General features: G+C 46.1%; 1 protein-coding gene across 1 annotated transcript in view; it reads left to right on the top strand.

Annotated features, from left to right (window-relative positions):
- LOC122946100 (5'-nucleotidase domain-containing protein 2-like) overlaps nt 1-25,717 on the top strand; it is a 31,373-nt gene extending 5,656 nt beyond the window's left edge. The window contains exons 2-14 of the mRNA XM_044305441.1: nt 2,709-2,893; nt 3,593-3,667; nt 4,878-4,933; nt 5,160-5,253; nt 6,590-6,718; nt 10,650-10,710; nt 12,131-12,233; nt 13,802-13,903; nt 15,923-16,004; nt 21,141-21,227; nt 21,305-21,445; nt 21,833-21,897; nt 22,785-25,717. Coding sequence (XP_044161376.1) covers nt 2,709-2,893; nt 3,593-3,667; nt 4,878-4,933; nt 5,160-5,253; nt 6,590-6,718; nt 10,650-10,710; nt 12,131-12,233; nt 13,802-13,903; nt 15,923-16,004; nt 21,141-21,227; nt 21,305-21,445; nt 21,833-21,897; nt 22,785-23,046 — 1,442 coding nt within the window. The 3' untranslated portion in view covers nt 23,047-25,717. The remainder of the gene's footprint in view (nt 1-2,708; nt 2,894-3,592; nt 3,668-4,877; nt 4,934-5,159; nt 5,254-6,589; nt 6,719-10,649; nt 10,711-12,130; nt 12,234-13,801; nt 13,904-15,922; nt 16,005-21,140; nt 21,228-21,304; nt 21,446-21,832; nt 21,898-22,784) is intronic.
- The last annotated feature ends 638 nt before the right edge of the window (nt 25,718-26,355 follow it).

The following is a 26,355-nucleotide window of genomic DNA, read 5'->3' as shown; positions in this document are numbered from 1 at the left end:
AATGACGACTAAGGCTACTTTCACACTAGCGGCAGGACGGATCCGGCAGGCTGTTCACCCTGTTGGCTCTGTCCTGCCGCTATTTCGTCGGACTGCTGCTATAATAGGGATGGGGGCGGAGTTTTTGCTGCCTCCGGCAGGGTTCAGCAGAAAACTCTTCCGTTACTGATGATATAACCGTCTGCATCCGTTATGAACAGATCCGGTTGTATTATCTTTAACGTGACCAAGACGGATCCGTCATGAACTTCACTGAAAGTCGATGGGGGACGGATCCGTTTTATATTGTCAGAGAAAACTGATCCGTCCCCATTGACTTGCATTGGGGGTCATGATGGATCAGTCTTGCCCCGAATCCCAGGACGTAAAGCAAACTACAACGTGTTGCGGTTTTCTCTCCGGTATGGAAACGCAACAGTATGCATTTTGGAGCGCTCTGTTCAGTTCAGTTTTGTCCCCATTGACGATGAATAGGGACAAAACCGAAGTGTTTTTGTCCGGTATTGAGATCCTATGATGGCTCTCAATACCAGAAAACTTAAACGCTACTCTGAAAGTAGCCTAAAATCTATTCTTTTCACGAAGAGGTGTAGATCTTCCCTTCAGGCGCGTGGACCGCCTTAGATGGGCCTAATTTATGCCTCGTCCTAAATTATGTTCATTCTCCCGCAGCGCAGCAGGGAATCAAAGGCCGGCGTAAAACATTGGGACTTTACAGTAGACCCCCCCACTGTGTAAAAGGGTAGTGAGAAGTTGGTTGGGGAAGGGGGGGGGGGCTCAGACTCGCCTTCTTTACAGGAAAAAAAATTGGATTAACCTCAACCCCTTGCAGGACAGATGATTTCTCCACTAGTGACCCCCAGCAGTAGTAATGGTGTGTGTTTTTTATTTTTTTTTTTATTTTTTTTTTTTCTTCTTCTACGCACCTCATTATCTTGATGCAGAAGGACCTGCACTTCCAGCGTGATGTCACCAGTTACTACCAGCAGTCATGGTTACGTTTTGATGGAGAAGGACCTACACTCCCAGCATAACGTCGCCATGCGCTACCAGTGCGATCGTTGCAGGTAAATAGCGGCATCACACTGGGAATGCAGGTCCTTTTGCATCAAGAGAGGGGAAGAAACAAGGACAGAGTTTTCCACATTAAAGATGGCTTCGCCCGCTAAACAAGTGCTTTGCCCGGTCGTCAGGTGACCTGCGACCTCTCTAGACTGGCAGATTATCAGGAAAGGGTGTTTGTAGTAGCGTTAGCCGGGCAGTGTGACCCCGCCATACGTTGTTGTTTATGCTGTGCTCTGCCTGGCCACATGGTCCTGATTATCTTCTTGACGTACAGATTTGCGGCCCCCTCCCCCACCGCCATGTCATTTTTGCTTTGAAAGGCTTGTGGGAGGGTGAATGGGACTCCCAGTAGTTCAAAGGAATTTCCTGCAGTCAGAATATTGTTGCTCTTCGGAATTTCTTTTTTTTTTTTTGCGAGGCGTGGAATCCAGCGGATTTTATTTGATTGGGATTTTCTTAGTGCAGTAATTCCTGCTTGTCCCTTACTGGTCTTTAGTGGTGAGAAGTTCTCTACTTGTTTGGGAACGAAGGTTTAGGGTACTTTCAAACTTGCGGCAGAGGACTCCGGCAGGCAATTCAGTCGCCGGAACTGCCTGCCGGATCCGTCAAAACGTATGCAAACTGATGGCATTTGTCAGACGGATCAGTATCCTGATCTGTCTCACAAATGCATTGAAATGCTGCATCTGTCTCTTGATGTCATCCGGAAAAACAGATCCGGCATTTATTTTTTTGCGGTCTGAGCATGCGCAGACCGCAATGCCGGATCCGTTTTGCCGGAACACTGAGGGCTGGATCCGACACTAATACACTTCAATGGAAATTGATGCCGGATCCGGCAAGTGTTCAGTGTTTTTGGCCGGAGAGAGAACTGCAGCATGCTGCGGTATTTTCTCCGTCCAAAAAAGGTAAAAGGGACTGAACTGATGCATCCTGAACGGATTGCTCTCCATTCAGAATGCATTAGGATAAGGCCTCATGCACACTACCGTTGTTGTGTTCCGTTCCGAAAAATGGGGTTCCGTTGTTCCGTAATCCGTTTCCGTGTGCCTTCCTTTATTTTTGGTGGATCACCAGACATGAAGGAAAGTAAAAAAAGTCTAAGTCAAGTTTGCCATGCAAATGATAGGGAAAAAAAACGGACGCAGATGACAATCTTGTGTGCCTCTACGTTTTTTCACGGTCCCATTGACTTTAATGTGTCCGCGAACCGTTTTCCGTGAAAAAAAATTAGGACAGGTTTTTTTTTTTTTTTTGACGGACTGGAACCACGGATCACGGACGCGGATGACAAACTGTGCATTAGCCGAGTTTTCAACGGACCCATTGAAAGTCAACAAAACGGAACAACTGACACGGAATGAAACAACGGTTGTGTGCATGAGGCCTAAAACTGATCAGTTCTATGCCGTATTGAGCCCCTAGGACAGAACTCAATACCAGAAAACAAAAACGTTAGTGTGAAAGTACCCTAAGGCTCTTTCAATCAGGCAAATGAAATGGGAGAACATTTCTCAACACACTTTAAAAAAAAATATATATAAAAAGAATTCCCATTAAAACTTTTTTTATTTCAGGAATTCTATACAATTCCTGAAAAACTCCTTTTCTCATAGTATCTGGTTTCTCTCTTTCATTTGCAGACCTTTTGCCTCCTGGGGTGTGTAACCTCCTGAACTCCTCCACCATGTACGCTAACAATGAAGTATGTCTGGGAGACATTGAAATTTATGGCTTTGATTATGACTATACTTTGGCACTCTACTCGAACGCTCTGCACTCCATGATCTTCAACACTGCCAGGGAAATTCTTGTGGAACAGTACAAGGTACGTTCACATCTTGCCTATGGCTGCTTGCCTGCCTATGGAGGAGAACATTAGGAGAGGAATGCCAGAGAGGGTTTGGATGGAAATCTATTCCAGCTCCTTCATGGAGGGTGTATGTTGGAGGTATGCATCAAGAAGATTTCCTGATGTATGCCTTAGATGGAGGCCCATAATGTGCTGCATAGGCGTACATTGTCCTTTGCTGCCCACAGACCTTCCATGTTTTGAACAGTGAGAAAACAGAAGTCAAGACTACAATCTTCTGGAGGGTCTGGAGATACATTTTACAGTTTGAAGGCATCATAATGTGTACGTGTCCTTTCCATGTGGGAGGATGATCAGCTACCAGACACCCCTGGTTCTCCTTATCTCCAGGGAAAGTGACCTCCTGGGGTTTCCAGGTTCTTGACAAACCTTTGATCCTTTGTAGGATCTGTTGATAATTGTGGTATAAAGGTTACCATAGCCAGTAGATCAGAACGCATGAATGTCATCAGCTCTGTATCTCTTCATAATGTCCTTTTTGAGCTGTGATGCTTAAGTCGGTAGTCACTCTTGATGGCAACCCTCGCTCAGAACTTCCTTGTAGACCCTTTGCTTGATGTCTTTGTTGCTCCTTTCAACAAAATCACCTTGTTTCATGTGACCAAGGACGATAGTCATTTCCACAAGTTAATACTTTGCCTTTTTACTTCCTAGTACCCAGCGGGAATCTTGAAGTACGAGTATCTACCCAACTTTGCTGTAAGGGGCCTTCACTACGACATCAATAAGGTAATTGCAGCTTATCAGTGCGGGATGGATCAGATAAACCTGAGTGGAGCTCAGGATTTTGGAGAATAGCCAGAGGCAATGTTTGCCCTTCCTTTGCGTTGTCTTTTGTAGCCGTGTAAGGCTACTTTCACACTAGCGTTCGATCGGATCCGTTCTGAACGGATCCGCTCATATTAATGCAGACGATGGCTCAGTTCAGAACGGATCCGTTTGCATTACCATGAACAAAAAAAAAATTTTTTTTTTTTTTTTTTTTGTTCATGATAGTGCAAACGGATCCGTTTTGACTTTACATTGAAAGTCAATGGGGGACGGATCCGTTTGAAAATTGAGCCATACTGTGTCAACTTCAAACGGATCCGTCCCCATTGACTTACATTGTAAGTCTGGACGGATCCGTTTGCCTCCGCACGGCCAGGCGGACACCCGAACGCTGCAAGCAGCGTTCAGGTGTCCGCCTGCTGAGCGGAGGACAAACGGTGCCAGACTGATGCATTCTGAGCGGATCCGTATCCACTCAGAATGCATTAGGGCTGGACGGATCAGTTCAGGGACGCTTGTGAGAACCTTCAAACGGAACTCACAAGCGGAGCCCCGAACGCAAGTGTGAAAGTAGCCTTAGTGTTACTGATTGCCACTGTCGTGATTCGGCTGATGATAACCACATGGTGCAGATTCTGGTTTCTCACTTGACCTGTGTGTGCGCCATGAATTAGAGGGGTTGTCTGGGATTTTAATACAGATGGCCTATCCTCTGAATCGGTGGTGGTCTGACTCCCTGCAACCCTGCCGATTGTCTGCAGCCTACTAACAGCTTATGAAGCACAGCGCCGTTCATTGTATAGTGGATCTGTTTGGTATTGCAGCTCAGGCCCATACACTTGATTGGGACTGAGCTGCACCCAGGCCACGAGAGCGATATAGGCAACGTTTACTGGCCTAGGAAGAGGCTGGAGTGCAGCAGCCTCTTTGGACAGCTGATAGGCGATCAATATAAAAATTCTGGACAACCCCTTTAACATTGAGATGCCATCTTTCCTGCTGTAGATTACGGAGACCTGTGTATTATGGGAGGTCATTTATTTTGGACCACCCTCCCACTCATGTTCTGTCCTTTTCAGTATTTTATCCCTGCCTTTTGGCAAACCTCTATACATAAGTGTTGTCATTTTTTTTATTTGACCATTTGATACCTACTGTCTTGGCACAGGGACTGCTTATGAAGATAGATGCCTACCACTACATTGAGTTGGGCACAGTGTACAGGTAAGTGGTCAATGGTGGATCCTTCTGATTCGGCAACCTTCAAGGGAACACCTTTTCACATGTGCATATGAGCACGATCCCTTTCGAGGACACGCTTTTTACAGCTTTTGGGTGTAGTTGGGCAGTTTGTTTCTTTTTTTTTTTTTTTTTTTTTTTGTGTGGTGTGTTCGCCTAATCTTTCATATTGTGACGTTAATCTTATCTGCCACCCCTCCCCATTGACTAGGGGCCTCAAGCCGGTCCCAGATGAGGAGGTGATGGAGCTGTACCAGGGAACACACCACATCCCTCTTCCCCAGGTCAGCGGGTTCTACGGCAAGGTAAGGACCACTGACCGGCCGGCTCTTTCGACCAAGCTGTTTATTCTCCTAATCCAGGAATCGGCAACCTCTGGCTGTGGAGGAACTACAACTCCCAGAATCCCTTATTTATTTTTTACTTCTATGGGAGTTACTACAACAGCCAAATAAATGTGCATGCTGGGAGTTGTAGTTTCACAGCAGCTGGATTGCTGAAATTTGCTGATCCCTGTCCTAATGTTTTCATCAGAAAAAACATGGCTGCTACAGACGTAGATGGCAAATACTCCCTATAGAGAATTGTTATGTATGTATAGGTATTACTGATGAATTTTAATTCTTTTGGTGCATATGAATTTTGTTAGAATTTTTGTATCCAAAGTCATGGATCCAGTAGAAGTAGGTCACTCAAATTTTGTGGGGTTTTGAGTCCCTTTAAAAAGTACTAATATACTCGTTCAGCCATATTGAACTCTAAAGGCCTGGTCCTTATTTCACCCCATTATCTGTGGTCGGGGAAGCCCTCATACACCTTAGATTAGGGTTGGGAAGCCTGTGGCTCTCCAGCTGTTGCAAAATTTCAACTCCCATCATTCCCCAACAGCCTGTAGCTATCAGGGCAGGGTGGGAGTTGTAGTTTTGCCCCACAGGTTGGAGAGCCCTGCATTAGATGGTTGGTAGTTTTGGCTGATGTTGCTCTTATCTGTATGGCCAGCTTTGTAATTGTGCTTTGTGCTATTGTTTAGTTATTCCTCCTAGAAATGTATGGATAGATTGACAGCAGGGTGATCGGGCACACCCTTTTGATAATAGCATCAGCTTAATCATCCATCTTCAGTAAATATAACATGGGGATTGTGTTCTAAGAAAATATTCTCCAGAATTATTGTAAATTTACCAAAACGGACATGTCAGAAGAGGTGACAGGTCCTCATTGAATGGTTGGAACTTCCTATACCAAGCAGTCTCTTTCCACTGCCCTGTCTTGTCCCTGGGCAGCCTTGGACACCTGGGCATCGATTGATAATGGTGGTCTTGTTTGAAATGAAAAATCTGAAAAGACCACTGTCCTGCGAAAATTAACCTTTGGTAGGACAACCAGCATGTGTCCAATGTGGGCCACCAAGGATGGAGAAAATACTGTAGTTGTCATTATGGCTCTTGGTCAGATGTTCAGTATTTTTAGTGGTCCAGGAATAAAAACTTCATAGTCTTCATTAGAAACCCACCCAAAGGCATTAGATGCCACTGACGCATTTCAGAACGCCTGTGCCCAACACACATTACGTTGTAGGGTTTCTGACATGTATGTTCTTCTTGCCGGTTAGTTCTGACCCAGTGATGTCTCTTCTACTAGGGTCCTGCTGTTAAACAGTACATGGACATATTCTCTCTGCCAGAGATGAACCTCTTGGCCGTGGCCAATGACTTTTTCATCAGCAATGACATTGATTATGATCCGGTCCATCTCTACAAGGACGTCACAGTAAGTATCCCTCATCAAATCCATTTTAATGTCTACCTCTTATCAGAGTTTGTTTCGTCCCCCAGACAACCGTTTTCATATTTGTGGTCATCACACAAATGGAGTAGTAGATACAGTGCTCCATCAGTCCCATGAAAGTGAATGGAGCGGTGGACTGGCACGTGCACTACCGCTCTATTCTAAGGTGGCACTCATGGACTTTGCATTCTTGGAATTGCTGGTTGGTTGGAGTACCTAAGATCCAATATTTATCGCTTATCTTATGTTTGAGTGGGAAATACTTTTCAGAAAGGGGATGAGATGATCCTTTGTTCTAGTGGTGGTCCACCTACTGATATAGATAATGCTCAATTAGTCCCATGAAATTGAATGTAGAGATGGACTTCCAGCAATTCTGAGAACAAGGGTGGTCCTCGGGTTCAGCTCTCTGTATGGTGCAGTAGTAGACATGGTGGTCCACTACTCCGTTTACTTCTACAGGACTGACGTAGTCGGTGCGCCATCAATCCCATAGTGTGCATACTGGTCCACTACTCCATTCACTTCTAACTTTCCTTTCAGAGTGGGGACTTGGGGACCCCTTGTTCTTGGGACTCCCAGTAGTGTAACCCCCCCCTTCCCCCATGATCCGATTTTGGATCCCCCCTAACCTGTGGATCAGTGATAATTGGGGTCCATTCACACGTCCGCAATTCTGTTGCGCATTTTGCGGAACCATTAATTTCTATGAGGCCGCACAAGGTGCGACCCGGACCCGCATTTCAGTTCCCGGAGAGAAAAAAAAATTAAAATAGAACATGCCTTATTCTTGTCCGCTATTGCGGACAAGAACAGGCATATTTGATTAGTGCCTGCTATATGCGGTCCGAAAAATGCAGAACGCACATTTACGGACACCGGCAAGCACACACGGACGTGTGAATGGACCCTTATGGTGGGTTAGCTCCGTTTCTGTGGTGACCGTCAAGTATTTCTTCGTATATTTTGTAAAGTATTGAGATCTGTGTCTGTTTTGCACAAAGGAGAGAGGGTTGATTGAAACCCCCCCTTTTTTAGTTTTTTGGCAAAAAACAAAAAAAATGAAAACTGACTCAAACCAGCATAGACTGGAAACCAGTGCTGAGGTGGCAAGGGTTTTGAGGAAGCTTGTTTTGGTTTGCTGCGCGCCCCCTCCCTCTCCCCGCAGTATTTGTGCAGGTTACTGTGCCTCAGCCTGACGAGAACATTTTGTGCCAGAACGTGAGGCGTGTGATGTAACCGTCCCACAGATGTTTATTATCTCACCAGTAAGAGGAGACGTTCCCCCGTCAGCGAGGGGGTGGGGGTCTAGGAAGAAGGGTGGCCTGTTGATAAGAGGAAATCCTGCGCAAGCATGGCTCTCTGTGTTTTGTGTGCGTATGTCAATATACAATTTATATTCTGTTTGTGTCTTTATACTATTTAATATATTCGTGCATTGCAATCTGCAAGCCTCTACCTGTGTGTGTTGCTCTGCAGAGCAGTCGTACATTCAGTAATCTTTCTATGAACCTCCTGAGGGATTTGCCTGGGGTAGAGAATCCCTGACCCTGCCCTTACCTTGCAGCTGCGACAGGAGATCTAGTGTCACGTTCTTCTCACACCTGTGTGTTTGCCCTAAAAAGTCATCGTGCCACAGTGCTGGAGGCTCAATGGAGCAGAACACAATGGGTTACAGTTAATTAAGCAAGGAGGTGATTTATGGGCATGATCTCCGGGGTCGGAGCGTTTGGCGGTAGATCTTGGTCCATGGTGACCTGTTTGGTATGTTCTTCCGCTTGTTTCTGCTATTGTCCACTTTGGCTCAGCTCTTTCTGCAACTGCTGTGCCCTCCACTGTGATGGCACCAGGCAGTGTAAATGTCATCGCAGCTGATCCAATTGGTCACAGTGGAGAGGGCGCGGCAGTTGCAGAGAGAGCTGAGCCTCTAGGTGTAATGGTAACGCCCCCGTTGCTCCTAGAGGCTAATTTGCATATAATAAAACATCCTCTTTCTCAGCAATGCGGGCACATATGAACATGGGACCAACACAGATGTCTTCAGCTGCTAAGTGCACATGTAACAGGTCAGCCAGTGTCATAGGTACAAAACTGCTGACAGATGCCCTTTAAATATCTGGAAAAGTGAAACCTGGATTAGTTGCTAGAGACACTGCCATGAGGTCCCCTGTGCTCCTAAGGTACTTTCACACTTGCGGCAGAGGATTCCAGCAATCCGGATGCATATCCGTCTGACAAATGCATTGAAATACCGGATCCGTCTTTCCGGTGTCATCCAGGAAAACGGATCCGGTATTTATTTTGCACATTCACAGACCATAAAGCCGGATCCAGCAAGCGATCAGTATTTTTGGCCGGAGAGAAAACTGCAGCCTGCTGCGGTATTTTCTCCGTCCAAAAAAGCGTAAGAGGGACTGAACTGATGCATCCTGAACGGAGTGCTCTCCATTCAGAATGCGTTAGAATAAGGCTACTTTCACACTGGCGTTTCAGGGTCCGCCTGTGAGCTCGGTTTCAGGGGTCTCACAAGCGGCCCCAAACGGATCAGTTCAGCCCCAATGCATTCTGAATGGATAAAGACCCGCTCAGAATGCATCAGTTTGGCTGCGTTTGGTCTCCGTTGCGTTTTTTAGACGTCACTAAAACGCAGCTTGCAGCGTTTTGGTGACCGTCTGACTATGCAGAGCCAAACGGATCCGTCCTGACTTACAATGTAAGTTAATGGGGACGGATCCGTTTTTCACTGACGTAATATGGTGCAATTGAAAACTGAGCCGTCCCACATTGACTGACTGATCCGTTTTGACTTAGACTTTTTATTTTTTTATTTTGAAAGAATAATTCAAATGGATCGGTTATGAACGGATACAAGCGTTTGCATTACCGGTGCGGATCCGCTCTGTGCAGATACAAGACGGATCCGCACCAAACGGGAATGTGAAAGTAGCCTAAAACTGATCAGTTTTTTTCTTTGTTTTTTTCCGGTATTGAGTTCCTGTGACGGAACTCAATACCGGAAAACGAAAACCGCTAGTGTAAAAGTACCCTTAGACAGCAATCCGATCATGGATACCACAATACGTGACTACTTACTTGATCTTCTGGGCAAGGGCCCAAGAGCTTCTTGTAAGGAACCCAATATTAAAGGTGCGGACTGGTGGCCCTTTGTACATTTTGAGGATGTAAACATAGGGTGCGGGATAAGTTGTGTCGTCCACGTCTATTTTGAGCAAACAGGAAGCATCTTGGAAGGAACATAAAGGTTCTCGCCGTGGTGTTTAGTCGTTGGGGAAAGGGCCGGGTTTGTGTCTGACGCTGCAAAAAGCTGCCTGCGGGGCGATTCGTGTCCAGGATTTGACAGAGTATTAGGAATTAATTCCATTTGGGGGGCTCCTGTTTTAGGTGGCAAAAAACACAGCTTTATAAAACTGCCTGCATCTGGTGTGAACGTTGGGTCGCCCCAGGTCCATCTGGTGTATCTAAGGTATCATCATGCCAAGATGTAACATGTATTAGAGGGCTGTAAGGCACCAGTCTATAACATACCCTTATTTATTTTTTCATTTTATTATTTTTTGAGATCTCCAACCTGCGCCCCCTTCAAATGCGTAAGGAGCACGCGCTCTGTCGTCCTCCGCTGTGTAACGGGCTCTGTCGTCCTCCGCTGTGTAACGGGCTCTGTCGTCCTCCGCTGTGTAACGGGCTCTGTCGTCCTCCGCTGTGTAACGGGCTCTGTCGTCCTCCGCTGTGTAACGGGCTCTGTCGTCCTCCGCTGTGTAACGGGCTCTGTCGTCCTCCGCTGTGTAACGGGCTCTGTCGTCCTCCGCTGTGTAACGGGCTCTGTCGTCCTCCGCTGTGTAACGGGCTCTGTCGTCCTCCGCTGTGTAACGGGCTTTGCACTTGTCTCTTGCAGGATGCCATCCGCGATGTCCATGTTAAGGGACTTATGTACAAGTGGATCATGCAGGATCTCGGTGAGTGACTAGAGTTTAAAGTGGTTGCAAATTACCTGCCTGATCTGGTAAAGTAGGACATGGCCAGGACCGATATAGCAGAGCTAAATTTGGCAGTTAACTCTTTGCCGGCTTGGCATTAAATTTCCAGGATGCTCCCACCCCCAAGGAGTATGTGGCGGTTATTTTAGATCTCTGGTGGTTTTAATGCTTTTTTAGTCTGTAGTTGCTGTAAAGGAAATCGTCCCTCCATGCAATGGCTTCCTGGTGAGCGTGTGCTGTTTGTTTGGCCAGTCATACAAACAGCGGCAGTGTAAAGCATGGAGAGGGTCAGAGCAGTAGCCTGAACCTCTGAGGCAGGAGGTGAATTTCGTCTGGATTCGGTCACCACAAATGTTCAAGAACTCAAATAGATCTCAACTTTGAGGTCATAGGATAAACTGCCCTATGGAGAACTAACAATTGCATGTGGCAACAAGTCACATCTAGCAAACACGGCTCTGCTACATACGCTCGTTGTGTTTTGCCTCAAGTGAAACCAATCCTTGTGCTTGTTTTCATGTATTTTAAGTATTGTAGATCTCGACTTTGAGGTCATGTCATAGGATAACCTGCAGCCCTATGTAAAACCAGTGATCGCACATACCGCCGGAACTACATCTGGAAAACACAGCTCTGCTACATCCACTCTTGGGTTTTTGCCTCTAGCGAAACCAATCCTTGTGCTTGTTTTCATGTCTCTGTAGGCTGCCAATGTCTCGGGCATTGTTGGGTGGATGATGTGTCTGAAGGAGGGGGGGTGAGGAATGTCCGCTAAATCCTTCAAACAATGCCCCCTTTCAGGAGCACATGAACGTAACCTCCTTTGCCTGATCCTCACAAGGGTCACTCATTAACCCTGAGGCTAAACTTGTCGTCGACTCTAAGGGTCACTAATACCCCCAGAGTAAAAGTTTAGTTTTCCTGCATTCTTGCATGTTTGAATATCCACTCCCCACCCCGTACATCACATGTCAGCACTGAGTGATGGCCTCGTGCACACGGCCGTTGTTTTGGTCCGCATCTGAGCCGCAGTTTTTGCGACTGAGGAGGACACATTCACTTCAATGGGGCCGCAAAAGATGCGGACAGCACTCCGTGTGCTGTCCGCATCCGTTGCTCTGTTGCATGGCCCCGCAAAAAAATATAACATGTCCTATTCTTGTCCGCGCTTTGCGGACAAGAATAGGCAGTTATAGTAAAGGCTGTCGGCGTTCCGCAAATTGCGGAACGCTCATGGACGCCATCTGTGTTTTGCGGACTGCAAAACACACCGGTCGTGTGCAGGGAGTGTGCACAATCTGGAATGAACAGAACAGAATTTTTTGGAGATGGACTCGTTCTAGTGTTTTTGTTTTGTGCATGTAAATTAAATCTCAAATACAACCTTTCATGTTTCTAGAAAAATACATCCTTCGTGGGGACGAGACGTACGCGGTCCTGCACAGATTGGCCAGTCAAGGCCGAAAGCTTTTCCTAATCACGAACAGTCCTTTCAGTTTTGTGTAAGTTGATGTCTCTTACGTTGCATTGCTAGGAAATCTTAGTTAAACGGCATGTTCCTCCTGGGAACGCACAATGTTGGGGAATCTGTAGTTTTTTGGGGGCACCCACTAAATGGCCAATCTGATTATGGCGCTGTATGCTGGCAGAAGCTGCTGCTGAGTTGGCCCCCAGGCATTGGCATAGAGCAGGCATGCTCAACCTGCGGCCCTCCAGCTGTTTCAAAACTACAACTCCCAGCATGCCTGAACAGCCTACAGCAGGGCATTGTGGGAGTTGTAGTATTACAACAGCTGGAGGGCCGCAGGTTGAGCATCCCTGGCCTAGAGAATTCGGATATATTAAAGAGGTATTCTAGTTATCCATGGGTTAGGGGGATAACTGTTGGGTGAGTATGTGAGAGAGGCGGGGTGACCACTAGGACGATCAGGAGAACTGAGCATAAGCGTACTCGCTGATCTCCGGCAGTGCATATGCCCGACTGTTGTCCTAATTATACAGAGGCACACCGGTTCCCTGTTCTGGTCCCAGCATTCGGACCCCTATATGTTTTTAGATAGAATAAAAAATGTATTATAGCCACTGGGTTATTCAATAAAATGTATCTGTTTAGCGCCACCTGCTGTTTGTTTTCATTATTTCTCCGTCCATCTCACTGAGGTGGTCGCACATGCTCAGTTTAAATCTTCAACTGCCGCTGCTCAGTCATCCTGTCGGACCCCCCATAAACAGTAAGAGATGGCATATCCTAGCGAACTGCCCTTATTCGATACCATTGGAATGCTCCTTTTAAGATATTTAAAGGGTTATTCCCATCTTGGACATTGGGGGCATATTGCTAGGATATGCCCCCACGGTCTGTCTTATAGGTGCATCTATACTTAGAACGGAGCCTTCAAAGTCCTGGAGGGGGCACCGGCCGCTCTCCACTCATTTGTATGGGAACTAAGTCCTATTGAAATGATGGTGAAGCGCACCGCACAAGCGTGGCCGCCGCTCCATTCACTTCTATAGGGCTTATGGAAATGGACAAGCCAGTGCTTGGCTAATTTCGGAACTCCCTTAGGTGCCACCTCTAGTACCTGCAAAGTGCCAGAGGGCGCACTCCATTCATTCCTATCAGGACATTGGATACCCCCAAAGTCCAAGATGGAAATGCCCCTTTAAGACAAACTGCACGCGGTATGGCTTTTTTTTTTTCTTGAACAAGTTTCCATGGCAAAATAGCTTTTCGTGCGGACATGTGATTTTTTTGTGTAGTTAAGGCTACATGCACATGAACGTGGTTTGGTTCCGCATCCGAGACGCATTTTTTGCGGCTCGGTTGAGGACCCATTCACTTCAATGGGGCCGCAAAAGATGCTGTCCGCATCCGTTGCTCCGTTCCCTAGCCCCGCAAAAAAAAGTCCTATTCCTGTCTGTTTTGCAGACAAGGACAGGCATTGTTGCAATGGATCTGCAAAAAAATTATATCCCATACGGACGTCATCCGTTTTTTGTGGACTGCAAAACATGCAGTCGTGTGCATGTAGCCTAATCCTGAATAATAATCCATTCTCTTCCCCCGCAGAGACAAGGGGATGAAGTACATGGTGGGCAAGGACTGGAGGGACTTCTTTGATGTTGTGATTGTGCAAGCAGACAAACCCCATTTCTTCAACGACTGCATCAAGTAAGTTTCCATTGAGTGAGAAGAGCGTGAAACCACTGAGGTTTAAGACCCCATTCACACGGCCGTGTTTTTGGTCTGTGTCCGATCCACAAAAAATGAGGATCGTATGGGGCTGCAAAAAAATGGGTATAGTACACTGTTCTCCCAGCCTGCAAAAAAGTGACATGTCCTATTGTCCGTTTTGTGATGCGCACGGCCAGTATCCGCGGTTTGCGGTCATGTGCATGCGGTGTAACTCTGATAGCCAGCATTGGGTGAAAAACTTATCAGACTCGGTACAAGTTTGCTCTTGCTTAACAAGTTTTTCCGGTTAAAGCAAATGGAGCCTATTCATTGTAAGAACTTCTCCTCCGTTCTTCACGCTGCTTGCAATCAGTGAATAGGAACCATCATGGTTCACTGTCAGGGAATGGAAACATGTCCTGGCCATGTGACGGAAACACAGGGGCACAGTTTGTTACTGTACACACCAGAGATGTTCTCTGAGAGTGACTCATGGAGTGTCCCATTCAATGTCTGAAAGCAGAGTTCTTCGGAAAAACGAGAACAATTGGTGCACGTCGTGTATTAGGATATTGCAGACTCTTGTCATACAGTGATTTTTATTATCTAGAGATAGATGGGGACCCGCAGTACTACCCTAGCGATATGCCACCAATGGCTGAGGTGATGCAACCCAACCCCTTTTAAGGGTACTTTAACACTTGCTTTAGAGGATTCCGGCAGGCAGTTCCATTGCCGGAACTGCCTTCCGGATCCGTAAATCCATATGTAAACAGATAGCATTTGTATCCGGATGCAAATCCGTCTGACAAATGCATTGTAATACCGGATCCGTTTCTCCAGTGTCATCCAGTATTTTTTGCATTTTTAAAGGTCTGCGCATGACCATGAAACCGGATCAGTTTTTTCGGAGTACTTGATGTCTGATCCGGCATTAATGCATTTCAATGGAAATTAATGGCGGATCCAGCGTTCCGGTAAGTGTTCCGGATTTTTGGCCGGAGAAAATGCCGCAGTATTTTCTCCAGTCCCTCTTACGGTGTTTGGCCGAACTGAAGACATCCTGAACGGATTGCTCTCCATTCAGAATGCATGGGGATAAAACTGATCAGTTCTTTTCCGGATTTGAGCCCCTAGGACGGAACTCGGCGCCGGAAAAGAAAAACGCTAGTGTGAAAGTACCCTTAGCCTCTTGGACAGACTAGTAAACTACGTAAATCCCCGTTTTATTTCCCCGGTCTGATGCGCGCTTACTGTTACATGACTCATCGGTATTTGTCAAGCTCAGTGCTGATGTCAGATGTATATTCACTGATGGATAGCAGAGCTAGTTGTTTAAGTAACTTGCATCACTGTCTGGTTCAGTTGCATAAACTGCAAACGTGAGGTTACGGTATAACGTCTGCGACTATTTCCACATTCTGGGACTGTCCGGTATATATTACTGCGCGCTCCCTAATCTGAGGTTGTGCAATGGGAGCTGCTGACTCAGCAGAACGACCCATCCGTGCCAGGCATTATCCTATTAAATGACTACCAAGCGCCGTGCCAGGCCTCCGCACTCTCTGGGCAGCATCTCGGGACTTGTTTCACCGCTGCGCCAGAAGACAGCTGTCTAACTGTTAGGCCGGGTTCACATCACCCTTTTGTTTTCCGTTCTGATCCGTCTGCAGAGCAGAAAAAGAAAAACGGATCCTGTATTTTAGCATCTGTTTTCGGTTACTTTCACACTTGTTGTTTTCCGACAGACTATCTCAATACCGGGGGGGGGAGTTCAGTTTTTTAGGCAGAAGGAAAGTCCTCCGTGCAGGCCTTTTTGTTCTGCTCGTCTGAGGGATCAGAAGGACTGAAAATGAAGCGCGATGTGAACCCGGCTTCAGCTCCTCCAGGTTTAGGACGGGTTTCCTGGTCACATCTTCATTGCTCGTAGTCTAGACGGCAGGGGAAATGGCAGCGCTGTAAGGAGTGAATATGGTTTCCCTGTGGAGCTAAAATAAGCCCTATTGTTTTGTGTAGGCCCTTCCGACGAGTGGACGGGAATGGAGACCTGAAGTGGGACCGGATTACCAAACTGGAGAAGGGGGAAGTCTACAAACAGGTACGGTTAAAAAAGGGTTTGTGCCAGAAAAAAAAAAAATATCCACGTTTTACAAACCAACACCCTGGATCTGAATACTTTAGTAATTGCATGTAATTAATTTTTGTATAGTCAGTTATTCAATAAAATGTATCTGTATAGCGCCACCTGCTGCTGGTTCTCGTCCCTAATTCTCTGTTCACCTTGCAATGGTGGTCGCACATGCTCAGTTTAAATCTTCAAATGCCACCAGCCTTATCTTCTGTTACAAGCTGTGCCAGTTACAGGGAGAGAGCCACAGCAGAAAGGACCCCCCCCCCCCCTCCTGAGCTGTCAGCTTGATATAAATCTAGCGGAGCAATGAATGTGGAGATCTCTGGATCCATGTGAGGTACAGGGCAGGTTCTAGCTTTGTTAGAAAGAGGTTGTCGTGTCCTATATGATGTCTGATTTTTAATTTTATATTTATTTTATTTTTTTAAACCTGAATCATGGCATAACTCCTGTGTATATTGGTTAGTTGGGTTAACCATTTGTTGTAAACAGGTTTTCTGACTGGTGGCTGTCCGACACCCTGCACCCCTGCCAGTCAGCGTCACAGTAAGGGTTAATGCGCACAAACGTATTTTCTTTCCGTGTCCAGTTTTTGTTTTTGTTTTTTTGCAGACTATATGCAGAACCATTCATTTCAATGGGTCAGCAAAAAAACGGAAGTTACTCCGTGCATTCAGTGTCTGTATGTCCATTCCGCTAAAACATAGAACATGTCCTATTATTGTCCACATCATGGACAAGGATAGTACAGGTTTATCAGGGGACAGCTGTTCCGTTCTGCAAAATACTGAATTTACACGACGTCATCCATATTTTTTGCGGACCGCAAAATACATACGGTTGTGTGCATGAGGCCTAAAGCTGAGTTCACATCAGTTTAGTTTTCCATTCTCCTGTTGCAACAGTTGAGACTCGTGCACACATGGTTTATTTATTTTTTTTGGTCCATATGCGGAACAATTTTCTTCAGTGGGGCCACACAAAAAAACGCAAATGACGCACATGTCCTATTATTGTTCGCAAGCTGCTCCGTTCCGCAATATACAGAATGCACACGGACGTCATCTGTATTTTTTGCTGATCCGTGTTTTGTGGAACGCAAAATTCATATGGTCGTGTGCATGAGCCTTTAACCGTCCACTCCAGTGTAGACTGCCCTCTGTGGTTCTGGAGCTAATGGGCAGTGTGTTGGACGCCCGCCGTTCAGACAGTGATGGCCTCTCCTAAGGATATTGTAAAATCCTGGACAGCCCATTTAAGCGGTTTATAGACACCTTTTTTATAGTCACTCATTGATTCCAACCTTTGCAAAATTAAGGCCTGGTTCACACTTGAGCGTATTTGATATGCGCGTTTTACGCACATTTTTGTCGGATGTTTTTGGGGCGTATTACAGCGCGTTTTTGGAAATGGGGAAACGCGCGTTGTTGCGATTGACCACAGAGGCGTCCAATGAAAAAAATGGTGTTTATGTACAGAACATGCGACAATACGCCCCAAAGAAGCTCCTGTACTACTTTGGGTGTAGGGCGTTTTACAGCTGTAAAACGCTCAGGTGTGAACCTGGCCTTAGGGACCGCTGTAGTCGGCCCCCTCCATTCACCTTCTTTTTGCATTTTCAGTTCAGACAGACTTGCAAAAGGCATTAGGATTTATCCGAGCGGCTATTCGGCACCCAGTGATACGGACGGGTTACTATAGGAGCAGTAAACCCTTAATAATCTGCACGGCCTCAGTGAATGCTGCCATTCATTAGCACACAAGTGCGAAGTCTCGTGTCCGCTCCACTGCGCCGGGTGAAGTGACAGCTCCGTCACATCAGTCTAAACTGCGGCTGCTATTTTGGCAGCAGGGTGTCCTCTGGTCGTATGTCTCCTTCCTGCTCCTCTGTGCATACGTGGATGTGCTGGTGTGCGTCCTGCAGTCGGGCTGTATATTACAGGATGTGTTGCCGCTCTTGGGATTAACAGAGCAGAGAGGTTTTGGCCTCGCTCCAGGCCTACAGACCTAACTCCAGGCACTGTGGTCAGCAACATTGGTAAATGGCTGAGCGGTATGAGAACTACCCTATTCAAGTGCTGCAGTTACCAGGCCTCCCCACTACTCGGTGGATGGTGCTGTGTAGCTCCAGTACCAGGTTGGGAAAGGATCGATTGGGGGCGGGGGGGGGGGGTACCAAGAGTCACACTTTGAAGGGGTTGTATCGCGAAACACATTCTCTAGTTTGCAAACCAGAACTTGGATCTGAATACTCTTGTAATTGAGTATAATTAAAAATGTAGTACAGCCACTGAGCTATTCAATAAAATGTATCTGTATAGCGCCACCTGCTGTTTGTTCTTTATATATTTTCGTCCATCTCACGGAGTTGGTCGCGCGCGCTCAGCCGTATGTTCTGTTAGAGGCTGTGGCAGTTACCGGGAGAGCTGCAGCAGGAAGGACGCGCTCCCTAATTTGCCAGGCCAAAGAATCTAGCAGAGCAGTAAATGTGGAGATCTCTGGGCCCATGTGAGGTACAGGGCTGGTTCTAGCTTTGTTAGAAAGAGATTGTCATGTACTGGGATATCTGATTTACATTTTTACATCCATAATGGCAGAACACCTTTAAGTAGCCATTCCCTAATTTACCCCGGTCGTTGCCCCATTTGCTGTGGTCCTCAGGATCACTGCAAATAGTTATAGGGCGGTCAGGGGGTAGTTGTTGGCCCCTTTCTATTCCATGCCACCCAGACGCTGTGCCATCTTAAAGTGTGTAGTGGTGGATATGCTGGTGGCGCAGTTCCTGAAATCAATGGTGTATAGATGGGATCACGGCAGAGCGGTGCAGATTCATAGCGGTCACCTAACTCGCACACTGTGAATATTTCTAATAGAAGCCTTGGATTCCGACTCTTCCCCATTTAAAGGGGCATCATGGTTCTGTTGGAGGTCCCAGCAGTCTTTTTAAAGGGAACCTGTCATCAGCTTAATGCTGACCTCACTGAGGGCAGTATAACATAGTGACAGAAATGCTGATGTCAGCGGTGTCACTCCATGGTTGCTGAGAACCAGCATCATAATTATTGCAGCTCAGGCCTTGAAAAGAGTCAAATCTACCTGAGAAGAGTCCTGGTTATTATAATCTCCTGCTCTCTCGCCCGTCTGCTGATGGTTGGCCGTTCACATCAGCGCTAGTATTTCCATACTTGTGCTCAGTTATGGGGAAGAAGAACACAAAATGATGGGAGTGCTGGATCTAATATACTAGAGGGACAACTCCTAACGGACCCCATTGACTACACTAGTGTCTGTGTCGTTTCCGTTCAGAGTCCACTCTTTTAGTCCTGTGCGCAGGACTCTTGTCTGCTGCTTTGGATGGAATGTGATGAAGGCCCTGAACTCAGCCTTTGGTGGAGGTGAGAACAAGTCAAAAAGCCTTCATAAGTGATCTAATTTTCAGAACTGGATCAGTCCTTGTGACTTTAGGCTGTACATGGGTGTCACAGGAATTCGGTTGGCCGGCCCCTTGTTTTGCTGACACGGTGGATGACTTTGGAATTTCTCATACAGCTCAGGCAGGTTCTTCGCTCCTTCTGTCTGCAGAACATTGCGTCACTTTATTTACCCGGTCTTGGCATGCCCCTCCGTCTGTCAAGTGACTGCTGAGTGATTATGTGTAGCGCTTGTTTATGCAAATGCATAGGCTGATGCCTTCAGGGTGAGGGGCAGGCGCAGGCTGGCCTTTAGTCTCTGCTGTCGCCACCTTTTTAGCTTTTCCCATGATTGCCCATGCAGGCTACGTGATCCCAGAAGAGGCTAGCAGAACAAAAGGCGTGTGTGAAATGCAGCTGCCTATGAACTTGAGCTTCGACGTACCTAGACACCCCTTACCCTATATAAGATGTGCAAAGTGTTAGCTGCTCAGTTACGTTAAATACCAATTATATGGAGTTGTGTTTTTTATATTGATTTTTAGAATTAGATTCTCAATGTTTGGCCTCCTATACACAACCGTACTAGGGTGCTTTCACACATTGTGCAGCGTCCACTTTCTTGGTGCGTACGTCAGACGTATCCATAGGCCCCTCAATCACTCGACGGAGTCCTAAAGCGTCCCTATTGGGCTGGTACACATTGATATACCCTTTTTTGTTCCTGTATGGAATAATGTATTCCTGCTGTGCTATTCCATACAAAGTCATCCAGCAAAAAAGTATACAGAGCAGTATGCAAAGGGCAGGGTGGTGAACGCACCCTTATGGATCTGTATTGTACCATCTTTCACGGTGCCCCTAGAAGTCTACAGGCAGTTTATAATGCAGGAAAAGTAGTATGAGCCATTGAAGTCCATATCTCCTCTATGGTGCCATAGATATTCACCGATCACCAGTGTATGGAGTGACCCCTGGGCCATAGAGGGTCTCCACTATGGAAATGGCTCTGCCCAAATGTATTTGCTGAGGCTTTGCAATGGGGACCTCAGCTGATGAGGGACAACCCCACTTCTCCATACTCTTGTGGGCACCTGGCTTTGTCATGCAGTCGAAGGGTTGGTGACCCACCAATTTTGGTCAAGGATGCCAAGAGGAGGAAGATGGCACCCAAATCCCTGGTTGCAGAGCAGCTTCTGCTTAAAGGTTATCTAATATTTACGAGCAGATTTGCAGTTTATTTCTTTCCTCCCGGTCTCCTTATCTTCTAGTCTTGGAAGCGCACACAGGATTCGGGCTGTAGAGCTGGATATGCTTGAAAGATATTCTGCCTCTATTAAAGGGTTTTACAAAGTGCAGGAAGGAAATTCTTCAGCGAGCGTCTTGTGCAATAGTCAAGAGGATGCAGTCTCATAGGAAGCCCAAGGAGCTCAGAATGGGGCCTGTGCCGAGGAGACTTAGTCTAGTGAAAAGCTGCTTATTTGTAACCTGGGAATAGGTTTTCTCGTGAAAAACCTCATTATTCTGTAACTGCTCTGCTGTCCTAATTGCTTACAGTGCTGAGGAGCTCGGTGAGATTGACAGCTTTACCGGTCTTAAGAATTCTCTAAACCGCTCCTATAATCCTGTTTGTTACTGGCTTCCAGATCCTTTTCTGTATTTTATTCCCATACGTGTCTTTTCTGTCCTCCAGGGTAACCTATTTGACTTCCTTCGACTGACGGGATGGCGAGGTTCCAAGGTGCTGTACTTTGGTGATCACCTCTACAGTGACCTGGCAGTAAGTGGCCTTTTGCTCCTCGATGGAGACCCTATGATTGTGACATGATGATAACACCTAGAATTGTGCCCTTGCAGGACCTGATGCTACGTCATGGATGGAGGACAGGGGCTATCGTGCCCGAGTTAGAGACTGAAACCAAAATTGTCAATACAGAGCAGTACTCCCAGTCCTTGACTTGGATGCAGGCGCTTACTGGGCTGCTGGAGCGTATGCAGGTAAGCGAGGACCAGCTAATGTAGTATTTAGTGACTTTCATGACCCACCGCAGCTGCGGTCATGCATCTGTTCAGCCTTACATTTCAATGAATTGCTATTCTTTTGGACCGAGCTTATCGAAGACAATGAACAGCTTCTGATCACCACGCAGGGATGCTGTTCAGGTCCTGAGAGTGCAGCGCGCTCATTGCCAATTGACCATGACATCTGAGGGGTTAAATGTTTGCAATCGGCATTATCGTCGATCGCAAACATTTAGCCCCAGGTGTATGCTGCTTGAAACTGCAGAAACCCAGGACCACCAGACCTACCTTCCGCCGTACGGTCAGGAAGGGGTTAAATAAGCTCAAGATCCACCCAAAATTAATCATTATTCTTCTTAACAGAATTTCCGGGACCCGGAGTCTCAGCAGATTCTACAAGACTGGATGAAGGAGAGACAGGAGCTCAGGTACTGATCCCGGAGTCTACAAATGTTACGGCATGGAATCGGCAGCTTGAATAAAGGGATTCTCCATTTTTGGGTCCAAACTGACACCACTAGAGGGCGCTCACTGCTTAAAGGCAATCTCTCCCCAGTGTCCTACCTGTCCAGATATTTGCATGGAAGCATAGCTGTGGTTCACCTGATTTAAAACACAATTTTTCTTTTGTTGATTCAAGGCTTTGCTCCCAAGTTATACTTTTTCTTCATATGCCTAATTTGCATATTAGGAAAAAGTTTCATAATTGAGCCTCGAATCGACAAAGTTTTAATCAGATGAACCTCAGCTTTTGTGTATGCAAACAGTTGGAGAGGGAGGTTGCTGGTGACCGATTCCCTTACATGTGTTATTGAGGACCATGTATAATGTACAGGGTGCAGTTAGCTCCCCCTAGTGGTGACAGATTATTTCCAACTATGAGCAATGTAGCAGTAGAATGGAGCCTGAACTGCTGTATAGATGCCTACTAATTTATTGGTGCAGTATGTGAGCTCGGAGGGGTCTGCTCTATGCCATCCATATCTGCTGATGTGATATCCTCCATATATTATATTATTATTATGTTCAGATGCGTTCCTATTCTTTTCAATGGCCCTGCAAAAAAACTGAACATGTCCGATTTTTGTCCAATTTGCGGCCAAGAATAGGCAGTTTTAGCAGTGCGGGACATGCAGAAGGGGCTGGTATCCGTGTTTTGTTGATCCCGGACCACAAAAACAGATACAGATGTTAAACCTAAACTCTGTATTGCTGCTAATGAGGACTATTACAAATCGCCAATAGTCCGCCTCACAAAACTGGCGTCTCTGAGAAGCGAGCAATAGCTACCATATCTACTCTTCTTCACTTTCAGAGCCATGACCAAGAACCTGTTCAACCCCCAGTTCGGTAGCATCTTCCGCACGTGCCACAACCCCACGTACTTCTCCAGGCGACTCTGCCGCTTCTCCGACCTGTACATGGCCTCCATCAGCTGCCTCCTCAACTACGACCTGAACTACACCTTCTTTCCCCGCCGCACCCCACTGCAGCACGAGGCGCCTCTGTGGATGGACCAGCTCTGCACCGGCTGCATGAAGACTCCCTTCCTGGAAGAAATGGCCCACATCCGCTAGACTTGACTTTTTCTATTTTTATTATTTTCCTTACAATTCCAGTGCAGTTTGCACAGAGGCTAAGGCCAAGCTTCTTCCTGAAAAAGTGGAATTTTTTTTTTGTTTTATGAATAGGCTGGGTAACAGGGTGTACTAAGATTTTCTAAAGATCTGTTCCTCCTTAATCTGACTCCGTATTATCAGATTCTGTTTTTGATAAATGGTTCGGTAAACCAATTATTATTTTTTTATCTTTTTTTTTACAAATTTAATTCCCACATTTTGAAATGTGTTGCATTTTGCCCCTCCTCCAGGGGTTGAAGAGAATCTGGATTATGAGCAGCTTTCCCTCGAGATTTGCGCTCGTGTTCTTATGGAGGTGTGACATTTTTAGGAATGTGCCATCTGTCATCCGGCCTCTGCTTTTACTTTTGCCACCTCTGTGGGCCTCTCCATCCGTTCCTGTGGCTGCCAAATGCTGATCAAGGCAAACTACAGAGACCCGCGGCCATGACATTGGAGAGGGGACAGTACAGACGGAAAGGGTGTCCTGTGTACATCAAGGGGATCAAAAGACTTGTACTCATGACCGGTTATGGAACAATTTTTAGAGATGTAAAACGCACAATTATTTTTTTTTTAATCGTTAAACGGGTCGTCTCATCTCGCTAGGATAGGCCTTCAAAGTCAGATCTCTGAGACCTAGGTGGGACCCGCTCCTATCCTAGCGATATGCCATTACTTGTGAGATGAGACAATCTCTTTAAGCATAGGTCATTACTCGTCCATATACTGATTATATCAGGAATATGGGTGACCACCTGTAGGTTCATCTTCCTAGTAGCCACGAGCTTTCACCCAGGGGGTCTGAGACTCATGTATGGTCCAGATCGGCGCCATATTCATGTCTTTCTGCATAACTTTGCCGTTCAGGACTCTGGGAAAGTTGGGTATAAATGACTGGTGGAGCTGCAATGGCAGAAATGAAAGGCATTGTGTGAGACTTTTAAAAATGCTCTAATTCTGCACGGTTCTTGTCCGTCTGGTCTTGCAGTTCAGCTTTTGAGCTGCAATACCAGACCCAACCTATGGACAAGAGTGGCGCGGTTTCTGAAAAAAAAAAAAAATCTGACCCTTGTTGCTAATGGTGTACAGCGTCTATAATTTGTCACTCAGCTTGTTCAGACATAAGGCTGAATCCATATTTTATTTTTTTGGCTACAGGGGATGTATTTACAGGTTTTTATTTTTTTTTTTGAGCAGTTGTCTTTAGATAATGCAAGAGCTGGAAATGGCTGTAGCTTCATTAAAGGAAGTAATGAATGTGACACAAGTCAGATGAATTCAGAACATGGTGTGAGATGGTGACCACGTTTAAGGGCTCCTCTACACTAGCTTTTTCAGCATTTTTTAATTTTTTGAAAAATGCCTTGAATTACAAGCATTTTTAATAGCTTTTTATATATTGCGCTATACCCAGAGGATGCGCGGCTTTTGTAAAGAATGTCATAAACCTTCCCAAAAACGCTGTTTAGGTTGACTTCAATAATTTTGCTATAGACTTTCAAGTAACCTACAAAAAAGGCGTTGAAAATGTTGCAAAAAATGCTGTGTGAGAACCCGGCCTAAAGGGTCATCCAGGATTAGACGAGAATGTCTTAGAAACAGCGCCACTCTTATCTGTGGGATGTGTCTGGTATTGCAGGTCATCCTCCTGGTCCTATACCAGACGCAGCCCATGGACGAGAACGGCTCTGTCTCTGGGGAATAGCAGTTAAAGGAATTGTCCTGTTTCGGGATGAAACCAGATTAAGCTGCAATGGAGAACGGGTAAGTACTTACCTGCTAGATCCTATGCCGCCTATTCTGTTCTTTTGGCTGGGCTTTACTTACATGGCTGCAGCGGTGTCGTCATGTCAACAACAATTGGCCTCTGCAACTAGTCACTAGCCTCAACCCTGCACCCAGGTGATTGACACAGCTTGACTACTGCAACCAATGTGACGTCACTGCCGTGGCCAGATAAATAGCACTCAACTGGAGCGCCTGCGCAGGATCTAGCAGGTAACTACTTACCCGTTCTTTGTTGCAGCTTGATCCAGTGTCATCCTAAAAACCTGACAACCCCTTTAACTATTTTCTAATACCTGACAACCAATTTAAAGCGAACCTCCAGTTCAAACCTAAAATTTGACTGGTGCAGTAGTAATCTGAGACCTGCGCCCCTGCCCCTTCCTCAGCTACCCTCGTGTGGACTAGCGTCCATGATGTAGCACTGTATCCATCCGAGGACAGTAGTGGGGAGGGCGATTCTTAGACCTTTTGACAGCGCCCTCAAATTTTAGGTTTGGACTGGAGGATCACTTTAAGGTCCATTTACGTGCAGTTTAGCAAGGACAGGTGCGGTTTAGGAGTCGCCATCCTGGCAAGTAAGTGATCAATCAGATGATGGGAATTGACACCTGATAAGGTTAAGGAATTTGAGGACCTGCCAATTTTTTATTTTTTTTCGGTCTTAAATTTTTCTTTTCTGGGATCTGTCTCCCATGAATGTTTACTTCTATGTACATGAGATTAAGAGTTCATCCATTTGGAAGTATTTGTGCGGCAGCTGTCACGAGGCTTGGGGGTTTTACAGATGTGATTGAGCTGTGCAGCAGGAAGCGTCAAATAAACTTTCAATAAACTGTGACACTTGTGTGAGACTCATTTGAAGTGCTGGTATCGTCTCGGGAAAAGTCACCGAAGAAGTATCCGGAATGAATAATCTCAATATAAGTGGAGGGAACAGAATGTTTCTGGCTGGTATTTGTGTGGTGGGGTTAAAGGTGCTCGTCCTCCCAGGAATTGGAGTAAAGTAGAGCCAAAATGTAACTTTCCATTTCTTCTGTTTAAAAATAAAAAATGTAGGTAAAAGGTCTGATGTGAAAATTACGGGTAGGTTTGTTTTTTGGAGGAGATTGAGTCATATTTTCCTGTGGTTTCTTCATCCATCCAAAGCCAGGTTTTAAGATGAAACTGGATCAAGCTGCAATGAAGAACTGGACCTGCCAGATCCTGCGCAGCCGTTCCAGTTTGGCTCTTTTATCTGGCTCCAGTGGTGAGGTCACTGACAGTGCTTGGTTCTGGAAGTAAAATATGGATGACCTCCTCAGGATAGGTCCTCAATATCTGATCAGTGGCCTTTTCAACTCCATAATACCTCCATCAATCAGCTGTTGAAAGAGGCCATGATGCTGTTAAGTGCTGCGACCTCTTCCTAAGCCAGGAAATCATGTTTATAGGTTGCATGGCTGTGGTGCACTTCAGTCCCACTCAATGGTCTGCAAT

This window comes from Bufo gargarizans, chromosome 9 (genome assembly GCF_014858855.1).
Source record: "Bufo gargarizans isolate SCDJY-AF-19 chromosome 9, ASM1485885v1, whole genome shotgun sequence".
Taxonomy (NCBI): Eukaryota; Metazoa; Chordata; class Amphibia; order Anura; family Bufonidae; genus Bufo; species Bufo gargarizans.
The sequence above is the reverse complement of the archived record's forward strand: the minus strand, read 5'-3'. Positions and strand labels throughout refer to the sequence as shown.